The 22,847-nt window shown below is 41.3% G+C and overlaps 1 protein-coding gene across 1 annotated transcript in view; it reads left to right on the forward strand.

Moving 5' to 3' along the window:
• COL4A6 (collagen type IV alpha 6 chain) overlaps window positions 1-22,847 on the forward strand; it is a 124,239-nt gene that overhangs the window by 90,729 nt on the left and 10,663 nt on the right. The window contains exons 9-29 of the mRNA XM_064159436.1: window positions 206-268; window positions 889-924; window positions 1,072-1,113; window positions 1,952-2,044; window positions 3,019-3,072; window positions 4,486-4,545; window positions 5,417-5,461; window positions 6,690-6,743; window positions 8,382-8,451; window positions 9,175-9,285; window positions 10,070-10,219; window positions 11,606-11,710; window positions 12,586-12,746; window positions 13,809-13,988; window positions 14,570-14,753; window positions 17,697-17,768; window positions 18,177-18,284; window positions 19,287-19,508; window positions 19,729-19,890; window positions 21,867-22,037; window positions 22,602-22,745. Of these exons, the coding sequence (XP_064015506.1) occupies window positions 206-268; window positions 889-924; window positions 1,072-1,113; window positions 1,952-2,044; window positions 3,019-3,072; window positions 4,486-4,545; window positions 5,417-5,461; window positions 6,690-6,743; window positions 8,382-8,451; window positions 9,175-9,285; window positions 10,070-10,219; window positions 11,606-11,710; window positions 12,586-12,746; window positions 13,809-13,988; window positions 14,570-14,753; window positions 17,697-17,768; window positions 18,177-18,284; window positions 19,287-19,508; window positions 19,729-19,890; window positions 21,867-22,037; window positions 22,602-22,745 (2,287 nt within the window). The remainder of the gene's footprint in view (window positions 1-205; window positions 269-888; window positions 925-1,071; window positions 1,114-1,951; window positions 2,045-3,018; window positions 3,073-4,485; window positions 4,546-5,416; window positions 5,462-6,689; window positions 6,744-8,381; window positions 8,452-9,174; window positions 9,286-10,069; window positions 10,220-11,605; window positions 11,711-12,585; window positions 12,747-13,808; window positions 13,989-14,569; window positions 14,754-17,696; window positions 17,769-18,176; window positions 18,285-19,286; window positions 19,509-19,728; window positions 19,891-21,866; window positions 22,038-22,601; window positions 22,746-22,847) is intronic.

A 22,847-nucleotide genomic window follows, 5' to 3' on the forward strand; every position in this document is an offset into this window, starting at 1 on the left:
TCCAATTCATTTCTACCACTGAACTCTGTAAATTTGCTTTTCAAAATGCATTTAACAATACAAAATTGATTGTTATGTTATTTAAATTGGCATACATAATGAGGGGATATTACTTAATATGTCCTGAGTATTTCTTTGTTTCTGGTTGGGGTTTGATCATGTTAAGTCCTCCATATTCTGTATTTGTCCTATGTTGTTGTTTTAGGGTCCAAAAGGTTTTCCAGGTCCAAAAGGTTCTGCAGGCCCTATAGGATTGCCAGGCTTGCAGGTAAGAGACCTCAATTGATGCGTTTGTTGGTTGATCCATTCAAAATGTTGGCAGTTGTCTCTCCTTGTTTGTGTTTGTGTGATGACAACGAGGGGAAGTGTGTGTGCATCTAAAAGGACTCAGCACAGATGAATTCAGACATACAGTACTTGAACTTAGATAGTTTAGCTTAATCACAGTGCAGCATCTTTCATAGCAGCAATCATGAATGAGATCTCCAGCAAGTCATAGAGCGCTGCCTACAAACACATTATGCAGTGCTGGGTACTTCCTCATCCTGGCAATAGAGGGGATATGCTGTCCTCTGCATGTTTGGAACCTTTGTCATCATGAAATGTGCTAAAGAGCTTTCAGAGCACTACAAGAGAGTTTCCATTGGTCAGAGCTAAAAATTAAATACACTTGTGTTGCTTTTAAATTGGAGCTTTCTCTTGGTTAACCACAGTACAGAAGGACTGCGCTACTACAGGTGAGATGACATGAAGATCATGTCTCAGTTACTTTTGCTTTGGAGGCAAGAAGTGAAAGTTCAGGTACCACTGCAGATCCCAGCATTGCTCCAAGTGTGTGCATCCTAATTAAGCCTAGAGAAATAAAACCTTAATCTTGTTCCCATTTAGGGTCCAATGGGTCCCCCTGGGCCACCAGGTCCGAAAGTAAGTACCTACCATTCCTGTCTTCTTACTACACCTGCTTGTTGTCATTTTCAAAAGTGCTGATGATAGTGATGATGTGATGCTGTCATTGCTCTTATTTTGTTATTCATTCATTAGTGTTTGGTGGTTTTGTTTTTTCCTTTCTAGGGTAACATGGGATTAGGCTTTCAAGGAGAGAAGGGAGAAAAGGTAGGTGAAACCTGCTCTTTTCTAGAAATAGCATAAAATAATACTCCAGTGTTCCATTATAGTTTGATTCTCTAGAAAGTGACTAGATTCTAGCCTTTTCTTCTTTTCTTGAACTGCTTGGCAGTTCAAATACTACAGATTTTTGTTGGTTCCTTATCTGTTGGTCCGTGAAAAAAGGATGGGAACTTATTTTGCGTGAAAAGGGAGAAGGGGAAAATCTCAGTTCAGCACAGTGCTTTTATGGTTACCAAGATAGAAGGTCCTTAAACATCTTTTGAATCTCTGTCTTTCAGTTCCTTTGGACCTTCACATTCTGTATTGAATTATTCTTTGTTCTTTTTTGCATTTGTAATATTCTTTGGCCCAACTGATATGTGATTTACTGTCTGACTATCCTAAATGGGTCCACTGCAGCCTGTAAGAATTTACACTGGCATAGTGGGGCTTCTTAAAGGTCTTAACCCAGGACTTGATTCTGCTGCTTTTAAGATCATTTCTCATCATTCTGCCTTTCTGACTGTTTCTTGTCTCTTTTTTTTCAATTTATTTTATTTTTCTACATTTTTTTTTCTGGAATGTTTTCTTGTGGATTCAAAAACTGAGGGGCACCTCTCCCCCCTCCTTTTTTTTTCCTTACCATGGTTTTGTATACACAAACCTTCTGAAACTCATTTAATGAATTTTCTTCCTCTTAGTTTTCAGTCTAATCTTTTGACTTCCATGACCAAACTCCTGCACCACCATTTAGGCACACAGATATTACCTGTGTGGCTTTTTACTAATTTGTAAGACACTTTCATAGGTAAAAAATCTACATAGCTTCCTCTTCTGCTAACAGGGTGATGTAGGGCTGCCTGGTCCTCCTGGTCCACCACCATCCACTGGAATATTGGAATTTATGGGATTTCCTAAAGGAAAGCAAGGTGAAAAGGTCTGTAAATTCAGCTTACAAATATTCCCCTTCCCCATACTCCTTTATTCCAGGCTGCATGAGATTACTGGACAGTGGGGACTGTTGCATTTTCAAATCAAAATACTTTTCTGCACTAATTTAATCTACCAGATGGATATTGAATTAAAATATTTTATCTAAGAGCATTGTAGACCTCTCAGAAGGAGAAATCTGAAAGCTATTTAAAGATTTTAATCTTTATTCCTAAAAATAAACAAACATTAGTTTGTTTCTGCTGGACTTCTGAAATCATGTCATAGGAAGCAAAAAAAAATAACTCCTTTAGTAAAATAAATCCAGAGGCTCCGCTGTTTTGCTCTGTGATGCACACTACTCTGAAATGATCAGATTTCTCTCCTTTGTTTTCTGTGCATTTACTGAGATACCTATTTAGCTCATCAGTGTTTTTATAAACGCTGTGTGGACCTTGAGTTAAAGATTCTCTGTCCTTTGAAGTCTAGGCATACTGAATTAATCCATACAGGCTGGTTCACGAGCCCAGTAGGAGCTTGCCAAGTCATGGGAGATACTGTCGTGGTGGAGTTACATTAATGTAAAGTGAGATTCAAACATTATGTTATCTCATCATGTGTTATTTTGCTGCTTTCCGTGAAGTCTCATGCGTGTTCCATCTTCCACTTCCCTAGGTGACAATATAAAATGCTTCTAATTTGACTTCTGGCAGTAGAGGACTGTAGAACAACAGTTCTCAAGGAGTGAGAACTCCCAAGGAGTCATCTTCAAAGCTATGGGCAGTGGTCACAGACCATACCGTGTACCTGCACTGTGCCGAAGTACACTGTGTCTGGCACATGATGACATGCTTCAAACGTATTTGCTGACAAATATATTACAAGGCCTTACTTTAGGACTCAGGAACATGATGGGTAGATTGGGGAAACTTGCTTTCATGGGCACAGTGATTTATTGTGTTTACTTCTTCCCCTTGTCAGGGTGAGCCAGGCCCTCGAGGATTACCTGGAGACATAGGATTACCTGGCATGCTGGTGAGGACAGAGAAGAGTTCTTAATATATGCCTGTTTCTTGGAGGTCTCCTCCAACATGGTTGATTCTATGATTCTAATGTGAGTTAGATGGTTCAACATGGCCTGAATAGCTCACAAGACTTCTATCGGACTTTCTAGGCACCAGAGTGCTTTGCAAATCTGATAAAAATGCCCACGGGACTTTTTGAAGAGTGTAACTGTAAGCTGTTTGGTTTTTGTGCTGAAGATACAAAGGGGATAATGCTATCCTTACCACAGGTGTTAAAAAGCAGCAATCATTTTGGTATTTGCAATGTGCAGCTTGCAGACATCAGCAAGGCAGACGGAGCCTTTACGCGGCCACTTGATGGCAGTGTTTCTTGACCTGCTGTAGAGGGCGCGGTAGCATTCTCTTAAAAGCCCGGGTTGTTTCCTTTAGTTGTGTCTGAACATGCTTTGCCTTCTTTTGCTTAAAAGTTGTAGCGCACACACAGATCTTTCTGTCTATATACCCAGCTTCAAAATGGACTGTTCAGCATGAGTGCTCATAAACTCAGAATCTTCTCTGAATCAAGAACAACAATTTATCTCTGGATTCCAGAGAGCTATTTTCCAGCTCATAACCTTTGTAAACACAGGTTCTTTTGGTAAGTTTAGGGAATAAATATTTTGTGGAACTTCTGACTAATAAGATAAACTGTTTGCCAGTTTCTTCAATGTACAGATGTTCTGAGTAGAAAGATGTGCAAGAAGGACCTGTACACAAAGCACGGTTTGTTATTAGCCTTTCTGGATGTGTTCCATTATGTGTGTGTTTAGTTTTATGTATCACAAGAGGCCCAGTGAAGCTGGTGGGGTTGAACTTAACCACAGGAAGATACTCCAGGATTGAAGCCTGAAAATTGCTTAACTACTGTAACAATGACTGAAATTAAATCCTGGTGTTCTACCTCTGGAATTAATACTTCTTACTGACTGGGAAACCCACCAAATATTTCCAAATGCTGAACATGAAAATGTAAGTTTTGTGTCATTCTTAGGCTTAAGAAATGAAAAAGTTCTCTGAGCTCTCCCTTGAGCTGCTTCTTTTAAGAAATGAGGTTTGAAATAATTTGTAAGTGTAAAATACAGTACAGAGCAGCAGTGGCAGGACTTTGCTGTTCATAGCATGGGGTTACTGGTATCTGCTAATGAAAGATGTGCCATGGTTTGAATGGATGGAAATCATGGAGGATGAAGAAGATACTGGCCTGCACATACTGCCGAAATCTGGTGGATACAGTTTGCTTTCTGTCCCAGCAGAAGCAGTCTGTTGCCCTTGTCTCTCTTTAGTGCTGTTTATATTAACAGAAGGCTTTGTGCTCATTTTATCTTAGGGCTGTTCTATTCAATTCCAGGCAGGTCACAGATTTAATGTTGGCATTTTTCCTCAGGGCTTTGGAGGTGTTGGAGAAAAAGGAGAAAAAGGTGTTCCTGGTTTACCAGGTGGCAGGGTAGGTAACTTTACAGGTCCTTAAATGTCCTTTCTCAAATGCATGAAATGAGCCTTTCATCAACAGAAGCATTCCCAAAGCATGTAGGAGTCTCAGATATAGAACTGGGTCCCATAGTAGCCAGCACCTGAAGTCTCAGGTCAAATGTGATATGAAAGATAAGTTCAGACAGGCAGTACAAGAAAGTCAGATGGAAGTATTTAGTGGAGGTCTTGATACTGCAGGGCCTGTGTTTTCCCAGCATTTTCGAAAGCTTCACAGTAAAGGAAGCTTGCAGGAGGTCTAAATGAAGACAATAAAAAGGCCTTGCAGAGACTTTAGGGAGCTCTTAACCAGTGCCAGAACCATCCATCAGAGTACCCAGATATGTGGAGAAGAAAAGGGCAAGCCGGCAATAGATGTTGGTCTAACCAGTCAGCAAATGTGAGAGTTACCAGTATGCTCAGTCACAAGCCAAGCATGGACTCTTCAAACCACCGTGATCCTCTTGTATAGAAGCACATCTCTGCAGGAAGACCCAGGTATTCTGTTCTGCATGTGCAGAGTAAATTGTCAATTGACAGAAAGTCTGGATTGTATTATTTCATGGGTTTATAATTACAGATTACCTAACTTCCTAGTAAGCTGAGACACCATTACTTACTTGAGCCACCAATTAGAAAGACAGTGCCTAAATCAGTTATTCTGCTGCATTCTTTCCATTATGATCATTCATATTTGGGAGATACGGAAAAGCTTCTCCTTCTGAAAGTTTTATATTTTCATTATTTGGTGCTGAGACTTTTGAAGTCTAATATAAGATGACAAGACTGAGATGGATCCTCTGAAACTTAATTGTTTTGTTGTTGGTTGTTTTTTTTTGCTGTTCTAGGGTATTTTGGGACTAGATGGGTCTGATGGGATTCCAGGAAGAAAGGTGACATTTCTTTTATTTTTTTACTGTACTTAAAATTACAGAAGCTATCTAGCTGCTGTCCTTATCTAGGTCTACTGATGTCCTTACCTAGAGACTCCAGGTTCCCTGGTGGATGAGTGCACCTGCCTTATTAAACTAGTGAGAGCAAACTAGAAAGCTGTGTGAAACTCCAGATCTTTTTAACTGTCTCTCTGATTATCCCTATGTATTCAGAGAACCACTTCCACAGATTTGAAATTGTACATTCTGTCCTGGAACAACCAGCTCTCCCCTCTTTCCGGTCTTGGGAGAGGAAATGGCCAGGTGATCGAGTGGCTGAAAACATGTCTAAGTACTTGCACTTGCGGATGAGGCAGTGGAAATTGTTCAAGGAACAAACTTGAGAAATGAGATTCTTATTTTACAGCCTGGAATTCAGTCACTTGTGTAGTTTGTTTCATATATGTTTTTTTTCAAGATATACTGAAGGTCTGGTATCCCAAATATAATCTAACTCATATCTATTTGTTAAAATTATGTTATTCAAACCATATCCTTTATGACAGATCTCTCAACAATAGAGTATATAGGCTATACTGGTGCTTACAGCTGTCCTCGACTTCAGAAACACAGGCAATGTTAAAAGTAAGGGTTCCCTGCTCCAAAGCTCTTGGAATATTCCATTATTCTGCAGTGGCATTTGCAATCTGTACTGGGCTAGGTTGAATAAGTTACCCAGTAGAGCATAGTAGATCATTTTCGTGTAGATTTACAGCCACACACCCAAAAGGAGAAATTTGGTGTCCCTGAGAATGCTACAATGAAATGAAGAGCTGAATGTCTCAGGTATCGCTTTAATTGTTGTGGTGCCGATATTTTGTTGGAGTGGGACAGAGTGGAGGGGAAAGTGTTAGGGAGAAGAAGATAATGTTCTAGACTCCTTACTCTAGGAACATTTCTGTGGTTCTGTGAGAACTCCAAGGTGTCCTCTTGGTTTGGACACCTTCGTGCCTGCTCACGAGTTCTCACCATCTTTACAGCATAAGGTGACCTAAAGGAGCTGTGACATTTTGTGAGTGCTGAGAAATTGATGCCATCAGTTTTCTCTTTCTTTATTTCTTCTGCAAATGTTTGATGGGACAATAAATTAGGTCTGTGATTCCAGGCACTGCAGATGTCTCAGCTAACAAATAATGCCACAGTCTTACTGTATCACTGTGTAATGGTGTTCCTCTCTGTGACTTTGCAGGGTCATCCAGGTGTTCCAGGCTATCCAGGGCTGGATGGAGTTGAAGGCATGAAGGTAACTTCTCACTTTAATGAATATATAAATAAATAAAATAATAAAGCACTGCTTTTTAAAAGATGTTTGCATGAATAAACAAGTATTGTTGTCCCAGTCAAATCTTTACCATGGTATTTGAGGGTCAATGCCATCCTGGGGTGCATCAGGTAAACTGTGGCCAGCAGGTCTAGGGAGATTCTTCTCCCTCTCTACTCTGCCCTGGTGAGACCACATCTGGAATACTGTACCCAGTTTTGGGGTCCCTAGTTCAAGAGGGAGTAAGAGTCTAGCAGAGAGCCATGAGGATGACTGGGGGACTTGAGCATCTCCCCTACAAAGAGAGACTGAGAAACCTGGGGCTGTTTAATCTGGAGAAGACTGGGAGGAGACCTCATCAGTGTATACAAATATCTGAGGGATGGGTGTCAAGTGGATGGGGCCAATCTCTTTTTGATGGTGAGCAGCAGTAAGACAAGGAGCAATGACTACAAACTGAAGCATATAAAGTTTCACCTCAACATGAGGAGAAACTCCTTTACAGTGAGGGTGACAGAGCATTGGAACAGGCTGCTCAGAGTGGTTGTGGAGGCTCCTTCTCTGGAGACTTCAAAACCTGCCTGGATGCATTCCTGAGCAAACTACCCTAGGGGATCCTCCCTTGGCAGGGAGGTTGGACTTGGTGATCTCTGGAGGCATCTCAAGTTCTATGATTCTGTGATCAGTATGTTTCAGCTCCTCATTACTGTTTTTGTTAAGGGTAAAAATGAATGTTTGCTGAACTATGAACACTTGGATATTTTAACACATTTACTGTGTTCATTCATGTATCTTCACAGATTACAATTTTAGATGTAGTCTCTCTGGTCTCCTTTATCCTTATGTCAAGGACATATTACCTGGACTTTAGATAGATGAATGTAAGTGGATTTTAGGATAGTTTCCAAGTCTGTATTAGAGCACAGATCCACAAGTGTTGACAAGCCTGAAAAGAGTCTTGTACTGGAGATAGGCAACACACAGCAGACATTTCTTGAGTGTCTCGCCACTTGGGCAATCAGACATTTGGAAACAGAGGAAAACAGTTGGATAGCAGTTTGCTGGGAAGAAAAAACAGCCACCAAGACTACTATATGGTTGGAAATGAAAAGTACTAAAGGACTTTCTTGTGCAGAGCATGTGGAAGAAGTAGTACAGGTTTATGTGCAGAGGAATATTACTGGAAGAAGCAACAAATTGTTCACTGCCTTGGCTCATTGCATGGTGTTTCTATTAAAAATCTGGTGTCAGTTTGGACAACAGTCCAGTGAGATTTTGAGCTTGCTGTGTCAAAGAGGATTTGATACTTTGTTAGAGTGAGAGGAATGAATGATACTGCAGTTTGTTGTAACTTGCATGTCCACACTTTCTACAGAGGTGACAGGATAGCTTCAGAGGGTATCTGGGCAACAGCAAATACTCTGTCTGAAGCAGCCAGGAGTTTCATCAGATGGGGAGTAGGTAGGTCAGGACAGCAGATGATTGTGAATAGCAGAACAAAGCTAATTCTTCATCAAGGTAAAGAATGATAGCTGGTCAGTGAATAACTGCAGACATTGATACCCAGATCTCCCTTTCATCACCCATCTGAACATGGCACGATTCTGTTTTCTTCGGCAGGGGGAGTTAGGTGACATTGGTCCCCCAGGCCCTCCTATTATTGTTGACAGGGAAGGTGTAGTCATTTCAGGTACGTGTTTTTGTTTTGCTTTGGAACTTCTCTGAAGCAGATTTTCAGATTCAGCTTTCCTTCTAACTCTGTTTACCAGTTTTCCAAATTATGCGTTGAGTCTAACCCATCTCTTCTTATTTTTCCTTTTGTTTCCTTGTTGTTGGCACACAAATACATCTGATCCCATGTTTATAACTGCAGTGTTTACAATAAACCTTTCTTCTGCACATCACAAAATGATTTGTTTCAAAGCAATATGCAATTTAGTGCCTGGGAGGCTGTGAGAAGCACAGGGGAGTGCTGTGTGTCTACCTATCTGTCTGTCTCCCATGTAATAAGGAAAACTGCTTCCTTGTGTTACTGGGAAATGGGACTCTGAGTACCTTTCTGCTATTATTTGTCATTCAGTGTGGTAAGAATATTTTTGAGAGAATTAGCTTAATTAGGAACACAGCTGAATGAGGCCTGGATGGGAGCAGTCTCCAAAGCTGTATAAGAGGACGAAATTGTGTAATCTCTCCTATTCTTCTTTCACATGCAATCCAGTTTGGAACTACCTCTAACAGGTCAGGAGGAATTTCTCCCGTTGTTGTTAACTTTGACTGACTAACTTAACTGCTAACGACTTTGCATCCTTTGCACTTAATGAGACCAGTGGCTGTAGGGGTAGTTGACTAAACAGACTCTCAGCAGAAATTCCCATGAGATTTTCCTCCTTGTTTTTCTGTATTTGTCTAATAGGTGCCCCAGGTGACCCTGGAAACCCGGGAACACCTGGTCCTCCTGGAGATGAAGGGATCAGCGGTTTACCAGGCCTTCCAGGAGCTCCAGGGTTTCCAGGCCTGGAGAGAGGTACATCAGCTGCTAACAGCACTTTTTTAGCAGGCAGTTTCCTATGTCTGTTTCTGAGAACCCTCTGGGTGGTGGCCTAGAGATAGTGAAGGTACTGGTACTCGCTGCTCCCTCAGCTGGCTGATTTGCAGAATGCTGTATGAGACATAGGAGCCAGGGATGACACACAGGGAAATCAAGTATGATGGTTCGAATGGGAGCAGAAATAGTCCCACAACGATTATAGCCGAAGTGAATCTTCAGATGTAAGTATTTGGTGTAGCAGTGTACACAAAAGATTGGTTGGTTGGTTGGCAGAACCTTTCCTACATTTTAAATAATAGCAAATGATTTTGATTTTTTTAATGACTTCTCATATTTGTAGTAGAGAGCTAGCAGACTGGCTAGATAAACCCACTATACGTGCAATCCATTTGTCCCATCAAAGACCTCACTTGAAAATGTTTTACTGGAGTGTCCTCCATCAAGTGTGTGGCTGCAGTGATCCACAGACTAGGTACTAGTGAGAAGATTAATTTCTCAGAGGAAATCAGAGATAAATAATCCAGAGTCTTACATTGTTAATTGTCTAACCAGTGGGACTTAAATGCAGCCCTGTTAAGTTTTTTGGCTGACTAGAGGCATTTGTAAATGGGAGCTACTTGGTGCCTCTGATTACTAAGTTTTCCTTTGTAAATTGTTCTGTGCTAACATGGTTGCAGTTCAGGGTACAACAGTAATTTTCATAGCACTGAAAATGCTGTCATGCTGCTGAAGAGTTGCTCACTGTGTCACTGTTCTCTAGATGGAATAGGCCCTGGAGGGTCTCCAGGTATTCCAGGTGTGAAGGGTGAAGTGGGAGAACGAGGAAGAGCAACGATTGGATTACCAGGCACTCCTGGCAGAGGAGGTTTACCAGGTCTGCCAGGAGCACCAGGATTACCTGGTCCACCACGTATGTATATTTTCAGTACCTGTTTTTATATTGTATTCAGCGTGAAATGTATTTATTTCTTTGCTAGTGAGGATTATTCTTCTGTAAATCTTAAATCTTTGGTTGACACTTCATTGTGATTGTAACTCACAGCCCTAAATATATAATCTCAGCAGCCACACTTCTGAAGTAAGCAAATAGCTGGTTATTGGTAGAGTCATAGCCTGAGATCCTGAAGCACAAGGTTGTGTGGACACAATTTATGACATGGAGGACTTGGAAGTTCTAGACAAGCCTCCTGCTGTCTTAGGTAAAGTATAGACTGTGACCTGGGGTAAATGTCTGGTCTTGTTAGAAGCTGTTTTGGGTACCAGGAGTGAGATAGGATGCCTGCTTTCAAACTTAAGGAAATGTGATTTTCATTTGTATACATCCCCTGATTGGGTTCATTATGCATTGTTCTGTTTTCCACAGAAACTACATTAAAAAGGTTGATTTTACACAAACCTTGTGTTTTACCGTTCTGCTATAAACTGAGTTCAAACAGCCTGTTTCATTTTTGAGAGCCAGCCTTTCATAACAGGGCACACTCCAGTGATGGAGCCAGTGTTCATGGTCTGATGAAATGATTTTCTGTGGAGAAGCAGTAAGTGCTCTCTTATCAATAACTGTTTGCTAGTCAAATTCAGCTCATTTTTCTGCAGAGTCTGTAAAGCTCTTGTAGGTAGTTTTAGCTGATGGCTGCACTTTGTGTCCATGGAACATCAGACGGGTGCTGGTCAGCACTCCATCTTACTGTTGTCACTGAGAGGAAGGGTTTTCAGACACAGTAGCTTTAGATTATGTTAGATCACTTTCCACTGCTGTTTCTGTCAGCTCATGTTTCATTCTATTCAGCATATAAAGAAATAGAGAAAATAACTCTGCCATTGCAATGTGAGGGACAGCAGAAGTCCCCTTAACCTTTTTGTGCCATTTAGTCTCTTTACTGAGTTGCAGTAGCTGAAGAAGTTAAGGACCTCTGCAGAAGCAGGTAGCTCAAGGGGTGACTCTGCTATCATATACAAGCAGAGACACTGCTTCTATATGGTAGCTTCTGTGCCCACAAAAAGGGGCACAGGGGCAAAAAGTCATCACTTCTCCCAAAGTTGTAAAGGCACATCTGCCATGAACTAATTTATGTGCCCTTCTTTTTACTACCTGCTCACGATTTGGTTAGTTCTTTGGTCAACTAAAACCACATATATGGCAGAAGACTGCAGTCTATGATACCAAACAAGTTTCACCTGCTTGTGTAACTTCCATTGTTGCAGTTTGATCCAGTGCCATATCTGTTGGTTGCGTAACCGACATTGTGAGGAAACGGAGCCTTCTCACAGCTTTTGCCTGCCTTCTTTCCACATCTAGGCCCGTCATTCCGCCCAGACACAATCCTGGAGAAAAGGACTGGGGCCCCAGGGGAGCCTGGACTAAGAGGGCTGCCAGGAGCTTTGGGTCCAAAGGGGTACAAAGGTAATTGACTCTTGTCTTGGGGGAGCCTTTTAGCAGTCCTTGGGCCTTGGAAAGATATTTACACGTGGTTAATATCCTAAGGGATAAAGTGAAAGTGTCTTTATGACACATCAGGAGAGGTTGAGATGCATTAAAGGAGCCAATGGCCTTTACAATTTAGAGTTGTGCCTGCCATTGCTGATAAAATCTCCTGTCTCCTACTCTGCTCAGGCAAATAAGCAGATAAACATATCATACCCAGAAAATGAGCTAAGTAAATTATATTTGAAAGCCACAGGACATAATGAGACTTAGAAATAAAATCTTCTTCGCTGCTTTTTGTGATACAGGCTAAAAGTGACAGGGAAACTGAATTCTTTTCTCCTCTGTTCTAAAAATGAGAATTTGGGCCTTTGTGACAGAACCAGTGACATAGGCCATGGTGACACAGACATCACTATGCTTTGTGATTTTTTGGATCCATGGCCAGTTATGATTCAGGCAAATAAAAAGATACTCAGTTGAGGGTCATTATAACATACTGTGAGAGGGAGCAAGAATTTGCTTTCTCTGACATAAAACATCTTGTAATACTACAAGACTTCTGTCCTAAAGCCACCTGTTTTGGAGATTCTAAATCATTGGGAAAAAGTAAAAAAATTCTGAGGTTCATGCTGCACCTGGTAATTTGGTGATGGACATTGCACAGAAATTAACCTGGACAAAACCTGAGCTCCAGCTGCTTGACACATCACCTGAGCAGAGTAGGAACAGAATCAGGTCATATGAGAATGGCTTCATCCTAATTGAATCAAATGCTGCTTTTGAAGCTCTTGCAACTGGAAAAGATCTTCATCCAAATGAAACTGAGTTGGAATGCTGATTGTGTTTTCCAGGAGAGGCAGGTGACTGTGCTTGTGATGGAGGAGTTACAAGAGCCGGTCTAAAAGGCATCTCGGGTCCACCAGGTCCATTAGGAAGTCCTGGTGTGCCTGGGATTAAGGGTGTTGGTGGAGACCCAGGCACTGTGGGTGCCCCAGGACTGCGAGGCCCTCCGGTAAGGCAGGAGGAGTTTCTATCGGTTGTTGTGAATTAAGGAGAAAAAGTACCCATAGGCAATCGTTGGTGTGGGTTGTAGTGAAAGCAGAACATCTTTTCCAAAATTATTTCTATTTTTTAGCAAATTTCCTGCTTGTTTGGGTAAAAAAACAAAAAACAAAAACAACAAACCAAAATGAACAAAAAAATCAACTAACCAGCCAAAAAATCCTCCAAACTCCAAAAAGGCAACCCAGAAATTGATCTGTGGAAAAGAAAGAAAAGCTCGAAGTAGAGAAATTATCAACTGTAAACAATGGGGGAAGAATGGAGTTCTTTAGTTCTGAGAAGTGCACCTTTAGCAGTAAAGAGAAAACCAGTAATAATTATTCTACCTAGGGCTTTTTGACTGTAGGCATACATGGATTAGGCCATGGGTGCTTTCTAAGTCAGGGCTGGCTGCAGAAGCAGATACACACCTGTATGGTGAGAAGACCTGAAAAATAAATGGTGAGACTTTTCCACACCATTGCTCATGGCTACAAAAACTGTGCTCCACAGATGCAGTCTCCTTCTCAACTGCTGTATGCTAAGTACATTAATAAGAGTTGAGCTGTGGTTTTATGGAGCAGCAACCATAACAAGCAGGACTTTCCGAAGTGCTGAGCATGGCTTGTTGGCATTACTTACCTTAGAAGATAATAGTCCACAAAGATCCCAGTCTTTTATCTTCAGAGTATTCTTACTAGTGTTAGTAAATGCGGCACATGAAGAAACAGGGAAGAAGATTCAATACTTGGGCCCCATTATACCATTAGTGGTGTCACGTTCCCACTTGCCATCCAAGGTTGCTGTCACTATATACCTGGGTTTGATTTGCCACTGTAAAGCTGTAGTGAAATAATCAAACCTGGTTATTTTTTCATTTTATTTTGGTTTTTATTAGTGTAAAGTATATGATAGGAAATCCTTTGAATATTCTAGCTCTAGTCATTGTGTTCTGTCCTCATATAACTTTATTTAAGAAGCAAAGCCTTTTCGTTGCATGCTCATGCCTCTGTCTTTATCTTTTGGTCTGTAGGCTTCTGCTGGCCAGCAAGGTCTTCCAGGCCTTAAGGGAGAAAAAGGAGAATCATCCTATGCAACAAGTAAAGGTGCTCGTGGGGACCGTGGTGCACCAGCTCCCAGAGGACCTTCAGGCATCCCAGGAACCCCTGGAAGGGATGGGCTTCCAGGCTTGCCAGGCCCCGCAGGCCCCCCAGTAAGTTCAGATTAGTTTAGCAGCAGTGCTTCAGAATTGGAATAAGGAGCAGAGACAACAGAAAGGCCTGGGTTGCTCCTGATTAGGAGCATTAAAATACATTAAAAGCTCACCATCCCTCAGTGCATATTTGTCTTAGTCAGGATTAATAACTGGCAATTGTTATGCCATATCTGGCTTCCCAGTCAAAAGATGAGCTTCCAGTAGCAGAAATATAGACCACAGCACTGGTTTAGGTTGTGTCCTAAAAGGTAAAGACACTATAAGCATAGTTGAGTCAAATCTTGGGACAGAAAAAAATCACACCAGAATTTTTTTTAGTTAAAAAGAAAGTTGATGTCTTTCAGAACATGTAATATTTACATGTTGACAAATACAGTATTTTTTTTTAATAGTTACTGAGTTTTCCTGCATTTTGGAATAATGATGGATAATTTACAGTGGTTTCCATGTACCTTCCCAGGCCCATCCGATCCTTCCACAGAACCAGCCAAACTCTTATGCTTTTGTTAAAAAGAGAGTGGTGCATTTCCTCCTGCATCTCTTTGACTTTCAGCTGTGATTGTCTTTGCTCTGCACAGGGTGATGGTGGGCTAGGTTTCCCAGGTGAAAAAGGACTACCAGGATTACCTGGCTTCAAGGGCTATCGTGGAGAAAGTGGTTCTCCTGGTGTTGGATATCCAGGTCCCAGTGGAGTCCGTGGGCCCCCAGGTGACCCAGGAATGGATGGATTTCCAGGACAAGCAGGTCTCCCGGGCCCTCCAGGTAGGTGTTGCTGAGTCTGCTCGAATTTGGAAAAGGTGCAAAGCAAGTCAAATGGCACTCAGGTATAGAGAGCTAGTTCCAATCTCTTGATTCCATGTCAACCATTTCAATAGAATTAAACTGTATTTTTTCTGTGTTCATTTTCAGTGGATTTTCCATTTTCTGTATAATTAGGCAGACATAATATTGCAGCATAGGTTTGTGGACTGAGTTCAAAGACTTTAATGGTAAGACCACTGCAGTACGAATTGCTGGCAGAGGAATCTCACACCCAGAAGAAGGTGAGAGCTGGGCCAGAATAGCCAGGGAAGGTTGCACAGACATGCTGGACGGCATGTTACCTCACATCAGTGTCATGCTGGGTTGCTGTTATGGGGTGAGGAGAGACAGCTAGCATTAATGTCCCCCTGGAACAGTCTGCATAAGCTTTTTTTCCAATTCAAGTCACATGCTAAATGCTAAAAGCTTTACTAATTCCTAGCTATGAATGCTTGCATCTTTGTTTGGTAAATTGTCTCGCACAAAATCCGCTACATTAAAATTGCATTGTAAGATAAGTAAAAGTAAAATGCTCTGTGCATGATGTGAACTCTGCAGAGCACATCAGAAGCCAGCTTATTATGAATGCTACATCAAGGCTTTGCTAGCAGTGAATGGTCCTTTGTAGAGGAGTATCTATAGTCAAAATATGTGGGAAGTGTGAAAAAGTCATTAGCTGTTTCAGTTTGCACCTCCATAGAGATGTCTAAGAACACTTGTGAATGCGTTGTTCCCTCCATACTAGGAAATCATTTGCATACATTAAAAGATCCTTTGTAAGTTTCATCTAATATTAAAAAAATGTGAATTGGTGGCAGAAATAGCCATTTTTTTGTACTGCCCAGACTGAAAATCCTTATTGTGAAAGTGAGGAAATACATTTTCAGAAAGTCTGTGACCTGCTGAAGTTGTGACGTCAAACACACCAAAACAGGGTGAAACAGTCTTGCTTTGGAAAACTCAGAATGAGCATTTTGTAAAAAGCCAAACTGATTTTACTTGGTATTATGAGATTAGCTTTTAGATGTGATATGATGGTTTCATAATTATTTAATTTCCTTCATTCTGGAATATTAGTAGATAAACTAGAGAATAGGAAGAAATGATTTACAATGAGGGTAGTGAGACACTGGAACAGATTGCCCAGGGAGGTTGTGGATGCCCTCTCCCTGGAAGTGTCACAGTATCACCAAGGTTGGAAGAGACCTCATAGATCATCAAGTCCAACCCTTTACCACAGAGCTCAAGGCTAGACCATGGCACCAAGGTTCAAGGCCAGGTTGGATGAGGCTTCAACCAACCTGGTCTAGTGGAAGGTGTCCCCACCCATGGCACAGAGGTTAGAACTAGATGATCTTCAAGGTCCCTTCCAATCCAAACCACTTTATGAATCTATAAGCTGTGATAATGTAGGGTATTAAGTGGCTGGGCAACACTAAGCTTTGCTTATATAGCTTTTGCGCTAGGCCGTGCTTGTATCATTTTGCAAACCACACAAGGAAACAGTCCTTTTTGCCTTCCAGTTATGCTCACATGAAATAAGATTTGGAATCTATTGAGAACACTAACAAAAATGTCATTGTAATAGTTCTTGGAACTCTTTAAAAAATATTTAGGTATCTGTACAGCCTTTGCCTCAGAAAAGACTGATTGGGTTTAGGAGTTTTTGTCCTGACCTGTGTCATTTTGAGAGCCCTATTTCCACTGTCAGTGTCAGAAGCAAAGAGCCATTTTTGTTATCTGTATGGAAGTTCACTGCATTGATTGGATTTATCCAGGAAGTAGTTTGGCTCAGGGTCTTCTGTTAGTAGAATTTGCTAGTCGAAGGGAAATGTTAATCTGTGCTGAAAGGAAGTGTTTAACTCATGTTGCCAGGCTGGAAGAAATACTTCATGTTGCTTGATTTAGAACAGATTACCTCCTCAGGACTGAAAGCAGTCACAGTTTGGAATGCTCTTAAATGATTGATGAATAAATATAGCTTGTTAGACTAGGAATGGAGCTGGCTTAGAAGGATCCTGCAAAGAGCTGTAAGAAACAATGTGTCTGTGTTACCTGATTATTTCATATTTAGTCGACCTTGTAGCTGATACCAGGTTTGAAGAAGCAAATACTGGGCAACAGTGCAGCTAAACAGCTGTTTCTCTGTGCATATGAAAGTGTTCAGAGTAATGAAAAAACCCACCTCTCTTTGCCAGATTTGCTTCAGTAATCATTGTTTATATGTATTCTGACTAAATGCTTTCCAAGTCCTTCAGATTTTCCTTTGTAGGAAGTCTGTCTCTGGTAGTTCAAGGCCAAGCAAGCTGTTACAGTGCAAAAGCTAATTCTGTGGCTCTATCGTACGCTTCACTTTAAGTGCAATCATTTTTGGTGTTCAAGAGGTCGAATTAGTTTTTGCAATGATCATTTTCATGATTGTGTGGATGCTGGAAATGTTTGAGACCTCTCAGGTAAAACTGATGTGCTAGCAGCTCTGGTAATGCCACATAAATTTCATTCTGCTAAAAAGAGATTGCTAGTACAAACAGAACCTTTCTTTGAGAGGTGAAAGTCAAAGAGCTTTGCAGTTGCTGAGTCTTATTTGCTGCTAATAAACTTCTAAGACCTGTGGTCCCATAGGGAGGACCAGTTACTGAGTGGAAGCTATGGATATCGTGCTACAAGTTCACAGCAGTAGCTGCTACCTTTTGCTGGTCATGTGGTAAGTCAGTAGTAGGGATGAGATCAAACAATCATTAGGCTCCAAATGCCTTTTCTTCAGCACAGCATATCTGAGATGTCCGCAGTGTTTGATGTTTGCAAGTTCACTCACATGTCCTCCATAAAACATCTGGACTGACAGTCCTTCTGACCATGTCTCTGAAAAGGGCTGTGTGCAACCTCAATGTTTCTTTGTTTTAGGTATCACCTTGCCCTGCATAGTTCCTGGAGCATATGGGCCCCCAGGGACTCCTGGCTTTCCAGGATCACCAGGTAGGCAGACGAGCTGATTGTCATGTTCTGGCTGGCTACCAAGAAGTGCTTGTTCCTCGAGGAAGATAATACCTGCTAATTAATTTCCTCTGAGTGATAGTTATTCCAGAGAGTTAACTGTCAGAACAGTGTGCTTTTTTTTTCCAAAGAGACTAGACTTAAGTCCCATGGAGGATCATAATGACCACAACATTTTTACCCTTTCATGTAGTCTCTCAACACAAACCCTCTCCTGTGATTATGTAGATGTTGAAAAGCCCGTAGCTTTGAGATTTTTCTTTAGCTTAAATCGCATATCCAGCAAGTGCTTTCAGCAGCTTTACAGAAAAGATCCCATTTTCTCATGCTCTATTTTTGTCTACACAATTAACTCATTAATATTACCTACTAATACACTTTTACCCTTAGGTCCCAAAGGCAGCAAAGGCTTTCTTGGAATTCCAGGCCAACCTGGACTGCACGGGTCAAAAGGCCAGACAGGGTCTCCAGGACTGACAGGCTTGCAAGGGGAACCTGGTAAGAGGGAAACTGATGGAGTTTTTCTTACGGTCTGATTAACAAGTGCAGCTTTTTATCAAAAGAGCTGTCTCACAGAGGCCACTTTTTTGCCTGGTACTTTCATAATGCTCCATCAAGTGCTTCACTGTGCTCCTTCCAAGTGCAGTCTCTGCAAGCAGATGGTTGCAGCTTTGAAGAAAACAAAAGTAATGTTTAAGATACCTGTTACTTGCTTATAATATTATATTACTGCTGGAAGAAAAGAGTTTGGGTGCAGTGTGTGGACTCATTTTAACTGTGGGGATTTCTGGTGGTTGCAAGAAGAAAAGGTGTGAAGGAAGATTCCTGAGGCTGGGTTGATGTGTGTCCATCAGGTTTCTCTGGATGTGGCATAAGAAATCTCTTACTCTTTCACTACATTAAGGGGGGATGTCATTCTTTTGCGGTAACTTATTTCATGACAACCCCTGAGCAGTGTGACACATCCACACAGCAGTTCAGTTTGATGTCTGCTTGGTGCAGCAAGAGTACTTTCAGGTCCTCCCTCTACCAAGGCTAACAGTGTCTTCTGCATGGCAGTGCCAGAAGTTGTCTGACAGAGGACAGAGTAAGAAAGGTCTCATGAATAACATCCCTACAGCTTTCATGGTTGATAGTGAGATACTGCCTGTCTGCAGCCTGAAATCTTCCTCCTTTTTTTTGTCCTTTTTGCCTAACCTGCCATCTAGTGAAACCAAGCTTGTAAAGCTACAACTGGCTGAAGCACCCAGATATTCCTGGTCTTTAAAAAAAAAAAAGATAAAAAAGGTTTTTTTAACTGCTTAGTTTTGTTGCTTTCTGTCACCAATTTATTGTTTCCAATTCAGTACTAAAACATTCTTTGACTTCCCAAACAACTTTTCCCTGCACAAATACTTTTTTAAATATTGATTTTGTTAGAGATACTGCAAAGATGGACAGTCAGCTGTCAGAAGCAGATATTTTCTGTGTCTGAGTGACATTTGTGGGTTTTCTCTTAAGGCTTCCCAGGTCCTCGAGGAGACCAAGGATCACAAGGACTTCCAGGACTGGATGGAACCGATGGTTTCCCTGGGAAAATGGGTGCTTCAGGCTTAGCTGGAGCAAAAGGAGCTTCTGGAGATGTATTTGGTGCTGAGAGTGGAGCCCTGGGAGAGCATGGCCGACCTGGGCTCCCAGGTGATAAAGGGTTTACAGGTGATCTTGGATTTCCAGGGCCAAAAGGTGAGCACTGATACTTCCTGTATCTGAGAATATCAAACTAATTCTCTTTCAAAAATCTTTACCCTTTCCAACCTCTTTAAGACACTGTTAACAGTCCTCTGAGCTGTTCACAAGTGGTAGTTTGCTGTTTTCTCTTAGAAACTAAAGGAATTTATAGGCTTTTATTAAAACTCCAGTTTGTTTTATTTTGTTCTGTAAACTCTCACCTCTTTGCTCCCAGGGCTAGATGGAAGACCAGGCCTCCTGGGTGTTAAAGGCGAACAGGGTAATCCAGGATATTCGGGTGTCCCTGGACTGCGGGGACCTCCTGGTCCTGGAGGTCCTTTCGGCATTAAGGGAAAACCAGGACCCTTGGGGTCAGTTGGCCTTGCAGGAGCACCAGGTATGTAATGTTTTCACATGAAGACAAGTAGCCAGGCTGAAAGAGATTTGGCATTTGCTAGGTGTGAGCTCCTGCCTCTGGTTAGTGGTAGTAGAGTGCACAATTTGAGCCTGTTGCCTGTGACTGCTGGGTGACTCCTGCCTAGAAATGGTGCCCCAAGACTCTAAGAAATACAAGAGAATGATAGGAGAAAGCACCTTAAATATTTTAAGATTTTTAACATCTCTGCTCTTACATGCTTGCTGCAGCACTGACTAATCTTAATTTCCCATTGTCACAGCATTTAGTTTCTACAGTATGAGGCTGCTTGAAATGTGACTTCAATAGACTAAAAACTTGTTTGCTTTCTTGGAAGAACTTAAGTCTTCTCTGCCTTTTTCTTTGATGGGGTAGATGAGAATTTTATTTCCTGTCCTTTTAAGGGGAGAAAACCACCACTTGAGCACAGCATTATCTCTCAAGCTGCACTAATTAAAGTGTTTTATGATAACAATATATGCAAGACTTGAGAACCCATCAAAGAAGGACCCAGGAATTAGTAGATAATAGTCTGTGACATAACTCATCTGTTCTGACATCTTGAAAGACAGTCCTGGAGCACAGTGACCACAAGTGAATGAAAGCTGTAATGTCATTTAAGATGAAAACCATAGAGTGGTTTGTTTTGTTCTTTGGTTTTTATTTTATCATTGCTTTTGCCTCTCCATTGGCTTACATTTTTGGACTGTATGCTGTATATGACTTTCCCTGTACTGTTTTTATAATCCTCCCGTTGCTAGGACAATAAACTCCAAATGGTTAAGTTTTGTTTTGCAGCTGTAGTCTCTCTGAATCATTAATTTCTTTTGTACCCTTGTTCTTTCTGTTTACATATTTTGTCTGCTTTTTCCTTCACCATGTTTCTATTCCATTTATCATCAACTCTCCATTTCTGATGTCACACTGTTTGGTTATGGGTTCTTCACATAGGCTGTCAAGGTGAGAAAATGCAGTGTAGCATAAAAGCTCATGGACTAACAACCTAGCTTTTAATGCTACAAGAATTGCATTGACTATAGGTGATACCCCTTATTATTGCTAATCAAACCAGAAGGCAAAGAACCATTGTAGTGAGAATGCTCAGACTTCAAGCCTGAACCCATAAGGAAATCTTTAATATGTGCAGCTTTTAAATGTGTGTTTTCTTTATCTTCTTAGATGAAGCAGCCATTTCTTCTCCTGCTTTAAAAAATACTGGGTTGTAGCTTAAAATGTTTAACCTGTGAATATAACAAATCTCCTAGTGGATGCTACTGCTGCAAATGGCTTTTTTTCAGAATCCTTGTGATTTTTCCTTCTCTTCCTCCTTTTGGGTCTGAGCATTCTGTTTTTTCAATGGTTTGAGCCTTTATTTACACCTGTAAACCATTCCAAAGCTTCAGCTAGAAATATTCTGAAACATCTAGAGTCAAAACAGTGCGGGTACAGTGTTGGTTTTGTGAGAGCACAATCAGAAGCTTGTTCCCTTAGTGAGCAATTTGCTCTTGAGAAGTAATACTTTAACTACCAAGGTGGAAACCTGTAAAATACAGACCTCTCCAACTGATCTCTGGTTCACCCAGAGGGTGGAGCAAGTAGCAGTAGCTGGTATTAATGAGGCTCCCCATTCTGTTTTGGCTGCCTTGGCGGTAAAGGTAAGACTGCTGTGCTATGGTTCAGTGTGTGGCATAGGAGACAAAAATGGATACATCATAAGGGGTTTCACTCTTGCCAGTTGTGTAGTGATGTAGGCAGTAACCCTCTTCATAGGTATTTATTTTTAGATGACTAATGCTTTTGCCATTCTGAGCTTTATGCCTTCCAATAGGCTGCATGTGACATAAGGTCCATTTGTCATTAAAACAATGCTGTGTTTAAAGCATTTGGGAAGCTGCCCAAAAATTATCCCAGCATTTGTTTCATATAATCTAACTGAGTTCTTTCTTGTGTTGATTCAGGACTTCCTGGACCAAAAGGCTTGACTGGGGATGTAGGTCCTCAAGGCCCTGCTGGTATGAAAGGCTTCCCAGGTCTTAATGGTGTTCCAGGATCTCCTGGGGAAAGAGGATTCTTAGGACCACCTGGGCCTTTTGGTCAAGATGGACGTCCAGGTTTCTCTGGGCCAAAAGGTATGGGTTCCACTGGGGCCATAGTCTGAGATTACTGTGCCCACAATAAAATAACCTTGTTAATACTGCTTGTCAGAAGAGAATAGATTCCCAACTAGTGTTAGAATGCATTTATTTTGCAAATTTGATGGATTTAATTATCAAATCATGACAATAAAGGGATCTGTCTTAAAGGATTTGAGCCCTTATGGACAAAGGATGGTGTAAATCAGAACAGAAAAACAAGGAAAATGAAGAAATGAGGAACAGTGAATGGAATTTTTAGAAGGGAGAGAATGAGGCATAAATCAGCTGGGAAGTAAAAATGTATAGTCTGTATTATAATTAAGCACTGATACAGTAGTTTGTTCCTTAAGAATTCTGCATTATTTTAGGTAGAGAACAACAGAGCTATGTAACTGCATGCTGCTCTCTTGGAAGAAGAGGCCATGCTGTGCTTGCACCATAGTGTTTCACAACCCAGATTTGAGCAAGTGGCCAGACTCATGTCGCTTCTACCTGCCTGACTGCACTGTACCAGAAGAAACTATTTTTTCCTTTCTATTTCACAACTTTTATATGCAGGAGAGAAAGGATCTTCTGGTCTGCTTGGTTTCCCTGGCATGCCAGGCCTGCCTGGTGTCCCTGGAGTGAATGGGTTTAAAGGAGCTCCTGGCACAGCTGGAGGAAGAGGGATCCCTGGAGCTGTGGGACTCCAAGGGCAAAAAGGTGAGAAACAGCTGATTTTTGTGTCAGGAGATGTGAAAGTCCTGCTTTTGTCTGCCAGCTTCTAGTGTTATACCTTTTATCTGTTACATTACTTGTCACTAA

This window comes from Pogoniulus pusillus, chromosome 19 (assembly GCF_015220805.1).
Source record: "Pogoniulus pusillus isolate bPogPus1 chromosome 19, bPogPus1.pri, whole genome shotgun sequence".
Classification (NCBI taxonomy): domain Eukaryota; kingdom Metazoa; phylum Chordata; class Aves; order Piciformes; family Lybiidae; genus Pogoniulus; species Pogoniulus pusillus.